The 10,210-nt window shown below is 46.9% G+C and overlaps 1 protein-coding gene across 1 annotated transcript; it reads right to left on the bottom strand.

The window, feature by feature from the left end:
- Window positions 1–5,232: 5,232 nt before the first annotated feature.
- LOC149354639 (small ribosomal subunit protein uS15-like) lies at window positions 5,233–8,675 on the bottom strand. The gene is made up of 3 exons (XM_089577532.1): window positions 8,588–8,675; window positions 7,432–7,642; window positions 5,233–5,419 (listed from the first exon to the last, which is right to left on the bottom strand). Exons 2-3 carry the CDS (start codon window positions 7,615–7,617, stop codon window positions 5,354–5,356), a joined length of 252 nt encoding a protein of 83 aa, XP_089433658.1. The 5' UTR covers window positions 7,618–7,642; window positions 8,588–8,675; the 3' UTR covers window positions 5,233–5,353.
- Between the last annotated feature and the right edge of the window lie 1,535 nt (window positions 8,676–10,210).

The raw sequence follows: 10,210 nt of genomic DNA, 5'->3' as shown, positions 1-10,210 counted from the left end.
AAAAGTTTACAGTGTGCTATACCCTTAGAAGCAAAGGCATGGAGGACTGTCAACTTTTGCTACAGACAGTACATATTTTTATCAAGCAAAACATCATCTTGCAAGCACTTATTGTATAAAATAAAATTCACCATTGTGTAACCCACCTCTGGTTACTCGTGATTTCCGGTCACCATTCCATGTTGCCACGGTACTGCACCTGCCGTGACGAAGTGGTGCGTGAGCTTTTCACGTACTTGCTTGGCATGCCTGGGAAGAAATTGCACTCAAGTTATATTTCATTATCTTGATAAGCCAACTCTAGTGCTGCATGTCACACAGTGCTGAAATGCTCCGAGCCTCTGATGTGTACCATTATAAACGAGGACTTCTGAAACTGGGTTCTACAGAACCCTCTAGTTTATTGGGTTACTTTTTTCCTTTGAGATTTTCTGTACATAAGAAATCAAAACAAATTACATGAGGTTTAGTAAGTTGAACGAGTATGATTGACAATGCCGGACACCTAATGTATGCGCCTGTTTTGGTGGCACATGTAGTGCAATGATTGGAACAAACAGCTGTATAACAAACCACATACCGTGTTGCGTTGCAGCCTGTGAGCCTTTGAACCCTCAAGGCCGAGCTGGAGTCATCACTCCTCCAGCTTCCAGGACAGAGGCGGCCCTCCCAATCTTCAGCGTCGGCAGAGCCTGGCGGGCAGTACATGGAGGAGGATTCTGCGGACTCTTTAAGGAGATAGTTGTGCAGCACTATGCATGCACCAACATATCTATTGATGTTAACTGTTTTTGCCTTAAAGGGTCGCCGCAGAATCCTCCACCTCTGTGCCAGGATGCCAAACGCATTTTCGATGATGCGGCGTACCCGGCTCAGCCGATAATTAAAAATCCGGCGCTCGTAGTTGGACTGCACCGCAGTTTCATGCAGGGCTGAAGACAAGAACATGAGTGATGAAGTATAGAGAACATTTGCATGCACTTCTCAGTCGCAAGCAATGCACTGTGAGACCAAACAGTCTACTTGTTTGCATGGGAAGCATGACCTTGGAGCCTTCACTGAAGCTGAAAAGTTTCAAGCATGAAGAATACTTAAGGCTCATGTTGCTGCCAAGTGTAGAAAAGTTACTGCATGTGTATTGTTTTTTCTAGTACTCCTGCCAATGCACACCTAGAGCGGCATTTCTGTAATGTGATTTCGATACACTTGTTAACAGCAAGGTCACCGGTTTACAGGAATGAACCACAAACGTCCTAGTTAGATGAAAAAGTGACACTGCAAAGGCTGGGCTGACAAATTTGTGGCATGCAACACAAAACTCTTAGAATGCTTTACATGGCCTGTGTTACAGCTTTCTTGAAATGGTAAAATATGACAAACATTGATGAAACTAGGCATGCAATATTTCGAGAGGAAAAAAATATTGAAAATTCAGATTATGACAGATGCACACTTCACTGCTTGATCATGCCAGTGACATAGCTCTTTACGTTTTAAGTGCATTGAAACTTCAGATGTGGTCCTCTACCTCGTCTTGGAAAAGGCCGCATCATGTAGTCCTTCAGCGGGAAGGCCTCGTCCCCCACGAAGAAATAGGGCAGCGGCCCCTCACCACCTAGAGGCCTTGCAGTGGGAAAGCCCCACTCGCCACCAGCAATCTTTTTTTGGAGCGTCGACGAGGCGAAAATTCCGCCATCAGAGTCGCTTCCAAAGTGCCCCATTTCAACGTAGAGGAACCTGTATGGAAGATAGTTTGAAATTCAGTGCAGATTGAGTAGCAATGAATGTGTTTCTGACAACTGCTCTTTTGATTTGTACCTGTAAGTTATGTTTTAAAGGTCACTACATGTTGCAGTTGCTGAGAATGTGCAGTTTGAAGGTTTGAAGGTTTATTTCCGCAACTAGGTGTTGCGAGGACAGCCAGGGAAAAAGCTGTATAGACAGCTTGAGAGGTCCTGGCTTCCTCTTACAGTGCAGCATTGACGGCGGCGGAATAGGACATCAAACAAATAGTAAGAAAAAACTCGTATGTTCTGTACATAGAATGACACATGTACGTTCAGTAAGCAGTACATTCTGCTTGTAAAAGAAAAAAAGAACTATATTAGGTCAAAGAGACTATAAAGGCAAACACAGGGAGGAGAAAATAAAGGACAGCAGAACTGACAGGTGCACTCAAAATGGTAATAGCAAGAAAAAGAAGAACTACACGAATATTTGGGGCAATTCTTTCAGAGAAATATTGGAGACATCAAGATTCTTGTGGCAGTGCAACTGGTTCAGAAGTGTCGGTAAGGTATGCTGCAACATTTGTTTGCCATAATTTGTACGGCATTTCTTAACATTCCAAGGCTCTGCTGCGCGGGTATCATACACAGTTCTGCTTTGCTCTAACCTAGCAAGTGTAAGTAAGAAGTCATCATTTTTGATTATGGCTCAATGATTTTATACATGGATTGAAACCCAAAGGGCTTAAACGAAATGTTGCCCTCTGCATGGCATTGAGATTGACAGTGTGTCTTATTTATTCATCGCTACCTGATAGTCAGCAGTCATGCAAACCTGTGGTCGGCCTCATTATTAAGAAGGTGTCTGCAAACTGAACATGCCAAGATTGTCATAATAGAGAGCCTTACCTGTAGTGTGCATCACAAACAGCAAGCAACGACTTGCTGAATGATCCTTTGTAATTTCGATCTGCACTCCCAGAGTTGGCAGGGCATTCAACCAAGACATGCTTGCCGTCAATGGCCCCAACGCAGTGTGGCATTTGCCACTTTTCTTCAAAGTCAGCTGCGATCTGCAGAATAAAGTTTAACGGATATACTTCCATTCATCAAAATGAATTGCGTTGGTCACTCATTAGTTGTTCCTGTGAAGTATTCCGGAACACCATGTGCAGTAACAACCTTTGCCTGCAGAGCACAGCAACAATAACATAATTAATATAATGAAGCTTACTTTTAGCCACTCGTCTGCCACCTGTGGATGCCTTAGGTAAAGTGGCTTCAGCACATCCCACAGTGCCTGGCAGACTGTTGCCACGAGGCAGCACGCAGTAGACCTTCCTATCAAAAAGTTGTAGGAAAGCTCCCTGAGGCTTTGACCCGTGGCCAGGAACCTGCCAAAGCAATGACATAGAAAGGTTGAACAGCATAGATACTCACTTCACTGGGAAATTGATTTACACACCACAGATGAACTGTTTATACTTGAATATTTATAATGAAAACAGTGCTCACTACTATGCAGCATGAACTCATGAAACAGATCAATTCAGCAAGCATTGTGTTATGACATCGGAACTACAATTGTTATACGCTATACATGAGAAAAAATGTTACCATTTTTCTGACAACGCGGGTTACCTAATTGTCATGGCCAAACGGTCAGCCGCTGAAATGGCACTCCTGAACCTGGTGTCCCGCACAGTTATAGAACTTCGCACCAGATCCAGGAGTGTGTCGAAAGTCCGAGGCGACATCCGGAGAAAGCTGGAATGCGTAAAGGAGAAAAAAGGATTGAACAAGGAAGGTTGCAAAGTTGTGCTTTGCGCCATAAAGACAGAAATGAAAACTTACTCTCGGTAGTATTCTTCATCGTGCGCCCGCAGCTGCGGTAGCAGGCGGCTTGCATGTCCGGCGACATCCCGCGATCGGAGGCATGGTCGAACCCACCAGCGACGCCGTCGCCGCTCTTTCTGTGCCGTACGCGCGCGCGCAGCAAAAGCTTGCGCGGCCGCAGTGCACATCAGAACAGCGACGACGTCTTCCTCCTCGCTGAGGTCGCCGTAAAACATTCTTGTGTTGAGCCGAGGAGCGATGCAACAAAATGTCTCGGGACAAGCGCGAGCAGTGACTGGCGCGAACCGCAGCAGACGGAAAAAGGGCGCGTACGACCGCATTCCTGATGGTTCTCGTTTGGGACGAGAACAGAACGAGAAGGCGACTCGCGTAGTCGCCTTGCTAGTGTGAACATCGGTAGTGGCGAGCTGCTCCCAGGTCGCATGCGACTGCGAGTCGCACGCCCTTTGCGACTCGCAAGTGTGAATGAGCCCTTAGGCCCGCGAAAACCTCGGCGCTTGGAGTCGGTGCTTGGAGTCGCGTACGAAAATTTACGGACGCCGCAGTCGCAACTGCCGCACTTCTCGGCCACGTCGTATTTTCCGACCTGCCGCACGCTTGCCGCGTTCGAGAGCACACTCCCAGCCGTGTAGCTGTTAAGGTGCTTGCCCATCGAGCTAAAACATCAACGCTCCCCGGCAAAGCCATAAACCACGATAACTATCGCGCTACCGCAAATCCCGGCACTTGAAAGCACTAACAACAAAAAAAAACGAGCTCGCGGCGGAGGAACACGATGATGATGATGATAAGCTTGGCCTTGGGCGCCCTCCGTGGGCGGCGTCGGAAGCTCCTGCGCGCGTGTGTGGCCTCCGCGATCAAGCGCCCGTTGCGCGCAGCCGGAGCCGATCGCGGAGGCCTCGGCGCGGGCATTCCTAAGGCTATTCCCGCGTGTGTCGTGGAAAGTTTCGGTGCAACCCTTACACGGATCTTTTTTTTTTAACATTTTCTTCGCGAAAACGGGGTGCGGCCCGTACACGAGTGCGTTTACGCGGTGTGTTCAATTTTGCGAGTCGAAAAATTTCCGGAAATTTTACCCCGCGTAATAGGCGCACCCCGAACTTTGAGCCGGATTTTCTGGAAAAAAAGTGCGCCTATTATGCGAGTAAATACGGTACAGCTATGCTAAATGCAAAACCGAAAGGTACTTTATTCTGCCCATTAAGGGCAGCAGGTGCTATTATGAAATAGCAGGGCCCTCCCAAGAAGACCAGCGCATCAAGACATATTCAAAAACTACGGACCCAAATATTAAGTTTTTGCAGTGACATAACGGTGACAGCTGCGTTAGCCTAGTGCTTCCAACGCAACCAAGAAAGCTAAATAAAAAATTAGTGTGGAATGGAAAGTGGACAGTGGTGCAGTCAAGAAACAACAGTACGCAGTTGTCAGCAAGAAGGAAACGGCAGAATAAAACTAAGCTGTGAAGCAAGTTGCCTGCAGAGCTGACCTGTGTAGAGACATGCACCGCAAGATTGCACACAACCTGAACAGCAGTAGCTACTCTTCACATGCTGGAAAGTGCATGACACTGCTTTGTTGCCTGCCAAGTTACAAAATATTCAATAATGAACCACTCTGGACAATGTGCCTGAGATGTGGACTGGTGAAAAGACAAGCCAAGAGCATTTGGGAGCAGGTTTCACAGAAGGCAAGACTTACTAAGTCATCTGCACTTAGCGTGAAAATGAGAGCATGCGGCCACCCTCTTCAGAATGCCAATGCGACCATCACAGCCACGCATTGAAGAGGAAGTGGCAGCCCTCACAAAGCAGCACCTCCAGGTCCATCCTCGCCTGCAACACATTTCTTCGATTCGTGGCTGTGTCGAACGTACTGGCACTCCACAGAGCATAGCCACGGGCTCACACATTTACACTAAGTGCTGACAACCCTGTACATTTGCAGCAGCTTTCTAGTGTTTGGAACTACAAGCCCAATGCTGAAGTCGAGATGAATATATGTTTTTACACTAGAACCACAAACTCAAGTACCCCATAGCACATAATATGCAAAAAAAGGAAACCTAGGTGCCCAAACAGAAACTGAAAGGAAAATAATGTGACAAGGAGCGTATCAGCTGCAAGCACCCTACCAGTCACATACTCTCTCCACCTTTTCATTGCCGCTGCAGGTCAGTACTTATCAGCCAGAATTGAAAAAGCAAGGGGTTCGCGCCCTTGGACCCTGCTGCCCTGAAACTAGTCATGAGGATATGGCAAGAGAGTGAAGCTTGCAACGTGCTGCAAATGCGGGACCCAGAGATCAAGAACTAAGTGTAGTGGCAGTAGTGAATGTTAGATGGTAATGAAATGCACTTGGACCACAAGGAGATAAAATTGTGAACGCATGAAGTTTGGGCGGAAAGCACAACTTCTGGATGCAGAAGCAACAAGAAAGAGAGAAACCAACAATGACGGGGAATGGACTCAAATCTAGCACAATCCGAAGGTTAAAGAGACACTGAGGAGAAATTGAAGTTGGCTTGTATCGACAGAATACCAGCTCCTGATTACAAAAACGCCACTCATACTGACAACAAAGCTCTTGTAACGTAGAAAAGAGCAAGAACCAAAATACAGGTATCGCCGCCACAGGCCAAACTCTCAAGTACAAGCGTGATGAGATCATAGGCCAAAACAGTGTTGCTAGAACGAATGGTTTTAGCAACACCAGGAACCGAGAAACCATGCATCACTGAGGCGCAGCAAATGCATGCGCAAATCTCCTTGACGTCGCCAGATGGCGCCACGTGCCCGGCTGCTACGCGCGCTCCTGCAGCATCGGGACAAATCAGCGCCTGTTTTCCGGCGGTAGGCGGGCTCCCGTATTCCGCTAGCGGTAACAAGGTACACGGTATGCTAAAGGTGTCTATTTGCGAGAACTTCGTTGACGACTTCGAGAACAGGATCCATCGTAACGCTGGCAAAACGCCAGTGCAAACGTAATCGAAGCGACTGTAGCGACGGCCGCAATAGCCGATAGATGCCTTCAACGTGCGGCCGGCGGTAGCTTTCTTTTCGGCTGCTGCTAGGCCGCACTGCTGGCAGTCAGAAATCACGGAGTCTGCGTTACGTCATGTGCACGTCATGTTTCACGTCTCTTAGTCCCTTGTCGTCATAGACGAATCCCAAGTTTGAATCAGAGCGGCGGGAAAAACTTTTTCAACTTCGAATCCAAATTTCTTAGAAATAAATGCATCTTTCGCTGCCGGCCAAGTGGCAACAAAGCCATGACATGCCGAACTATCGGATTTTACTATAAAAAAAAATATTAATAGTGCTCTCCTCAGTGTCCCTTTAACTTCAAGTGGCACACGAGGCAGTGAGAATGACAATATGAACGTGACAAAAACAAATTAAGCTCCTTTTAGAAGTATTCAAGTGGGTCTATCGCGGAAACCTTTTTTTTTGCTTCACACATGTGCACTTATGTTCGTTCTGGATAACGATGTCTGCTCAAGAGAAGCAGAGGGGAATAATGTGCATACACTGTGCAGACCTTTAGCAAAAAAGTGCGCAAAAGTGGAATGGGGATGGAATCTGCTGATCACACCCTTCTTGGCACACACAGAGGGAATAAGCCAATGGGCCATGCACATACAATAGGCAGCCCTTGCAACCTGTCTTTGGCTATGGCTCCTGTTGGTTGTTGGATCCCAGTTACAGCAGCACGTAGCAGACAGTGCAGTATGGCTGCTGCTTACTACCACCACCACCAGACAAGGCGTAAATTGAAACACCTGCCCAGGACACTCGCAAACCATACAGGAAGTCCCCTGCAAATGCTGAACATAAGCTGTGCACACCTGTGCCACTCCGTGGGAATCCCTAAGGATGACGCCGATCTGGGAAGGTGTGAGGCCCTTCTTGGCGAGCTTGTAGATGTGCTCCTTGACGTCGTCAGGGGTCAGCTTGAGCCATGTGGGCGCGCTCCGCCGGTATGGCAGCGCTGACTGGGAAATACCCTTGCCACTGCAGTGCATACGCCCCATCCTGGATACCTTGTGCTACGCAACCCTGCAAAACCAATCAGAACACACATGTCAAACGAGCGCTAAAGCGAAATCCAGCAGCAAATCCAAGACTAAACCATGAAAGCCTACAAGTCAAGAAAGCAAACATCTGTTGAGTATCCACATCTGGGTTCAAAGCAAGCTTTAATTATTCCTCGCAAGCGTAAAATCGCGCCATGCGGAAAGACAAAATGCATGCAGCGCTTACGTTTCAAGAATAACGAGATTCAAGCGACATGGTCAAGAAACTGCGCACACACGACCGGGCGGGATCACAAACTAACTCAGCAACCTTGCAGACTGATCGAAAGCAAAAATGCAAAGTTAGGCTGTTCAGGACAGCTTTCCAGCTTTACTTTCAAAGGTGGCGGGCTGCCGACATGTGCAACACGCAAAAATCGTGCTAGTCGCCGCCTACGGGCCCTTCAACATTTGCAGCTGCTAAAATCAGCTGGACGTTCCCGTTCAGATGACATTATCTTAAGGTTTAGTTTAGCTGAGGAGCTAATCGAACGAAGGCTTGTCACAAACGCGGTTATGGTTCGAAACCGGCATTGCAGCGCAAGTGCAGCCGGCGTGAGCATTAGGGCTAGCGCAAAACAGACACTCGGCAGCGCAAGCAAGGTAAGACGCTGTTACAGCCATTCCATGCCAGGTAGTCACGGTTATTCGAAGTCTCCGTTTTCAATAACCACATCCTAGCTTCAGGCTCAAAAAAAAAAACTAGTTCAGCACCCGACCACATGTGGTCGTATTAGCTAGGGACATCACTACCAGGCCGAGAGCCCAATACGACTTAAGCCTACCCAACAACACGTCCGTAAAACAACTAACGACATTTAATACACAATGCCTCTGGTTTTAATGAGTGAAGGAAACACTAAAAGCACACCACCAATATTATTTTATGCTTCCGATGAGGTTCATAACATACGAAAGGCACACTTACAGGCTCCTATGACACGCGTGGCCGCACTCGCGAAAGAGTCGGTGAAAAAGGACGTTGCCAGACGAGTAAACCCGACAGTGCCAAGTTGACCAAGTTTAGACCTAAGCCATGCTAAGCCGTCCAACCAAAGTGCCGAGCTAACGGGTATTCTTTTTTGTCTCACGCTCTAAAACATTACCAAACTGAACAAAAAAATATATAACAAACTGTGAGCACTTCGTGTCATTATCTATTGATTTAGCTATTAATTAGTTGTATATAAAATTAACGTTATGGCACTGCACAGCACACAGGCACCTTTTGCGTTTAGCTTCGCGTTTGCATTGCGTTGCGCATTGCTAATTTATTACCCGGGTTTACTAGCATATTTTATGCTCCTTGCTGCGCTTGGGGAGAATGTGCGGCTGCGTGCATGATGTGGCTGTGGAGGTAGAGGAGTGGCGAAGGAATGCCTCTCAAAAAGAAAAAAAAATTGGAAAGACGCTTTGGACTTTGCCTTAAGAGTAGACGCGGTAGCAGTTTCCGAAATCACGTCTCAATTACCAATAATCATCATCAGCCTGACTACGCTCACTGCCTCTCCAGTTAACCCTGCCTAAAGTGAGCTGTCCTTAAGCTGTGGCCACAGTATCCCCGAAGCGACTGAGCGATTGAGCGGCGCATTGCAGCGGAAATATCCAACTAGTTGGAACCTCGCTGCTCATCGCTGCGACGAAGAGGTTTTTCCGCCGCAGCGACAGGTTTCGCTAGCATTTTCACTTGCATGTGAGGCTTTAATCTCATCCCCTAACTTTCTGCGGTCCCCTGTCCCTGCTACACTTGCCTTCTCTTGGAATCTACTCCCTTACCCAAAAGGATATGCGGTTATGTTGCCTTCGCAATCATAAAGAGGATTTGATTACCAAGTACCAATTCCAATTATCGACTACAATTAATCGTCGATCACCAATCACTAATCACCAATTACCAACCATCATTATATATCACGGTCGTCGATTACAGCCGCACTCACCGTTCACCAATCACAATTATCGATTATCAATAACCAAACACCAATCACTATCTAGGTTACGCTGCACGACATACTCATACACATAGACACACCCTATTAGAGGAACTTCATCCCCAATATTGGCTTCATTTGTTTAATTTGTTTGCATTATTTGAAACTTCAGGGATTTTTTCTGACTGACGCAGGACGACGGGCTATCCCAGGTTTTCAGCAGAACCGAGCTTACGCGATTATGTAAAAAGGCTCGAAGATCCAAAAAGGATGCGTGCATATCGAAACGGTGCTTGTGGAGTTGCGAAGAAGGGCTAAGTGACTTCTAAAGCCATCACATTTGTCTTCCCAAGGGCTGTTTAGGAGTTTGCAATTTTTGTTTCCATTTACCTGACTGCTGCCTTTGCAATTGTACAGATTTTTTTGCCGCGCGAGGGGCAAGAGCTGAGATGTCGACGTACAGGCGGCAATATATGGCATGTATTGTACGCTATGACCTTTGTAGATTTTTAAAGACAGGTTCCCATAATCTCCTTGTAATTTGTGCACCCCCTTTTTGAAGTCCTAATTTAAAGAAAAAGAGTGCGCAAATTATGCCAGTAAATATAGTAATTGGTTGT

The sequence above is a fragment of the Amblyomma mixtum genome, chromosome 3 (assembly GCF_055824585.1).
Source record: "Amblyomma mixtum isolate Tamu chromosome 3, ASM5582458v1, whole genome shotgun sequence".
Lineage (NCBI taxonomy): Eukaryota > Metazoa > Arthropoda > Arachnida > Ixodida > Ixodidae > Amblyomma > Amblyomma mixtum.
This window is presented reverse-complemented; position numbering and strand designations above follow the sequence as displayed.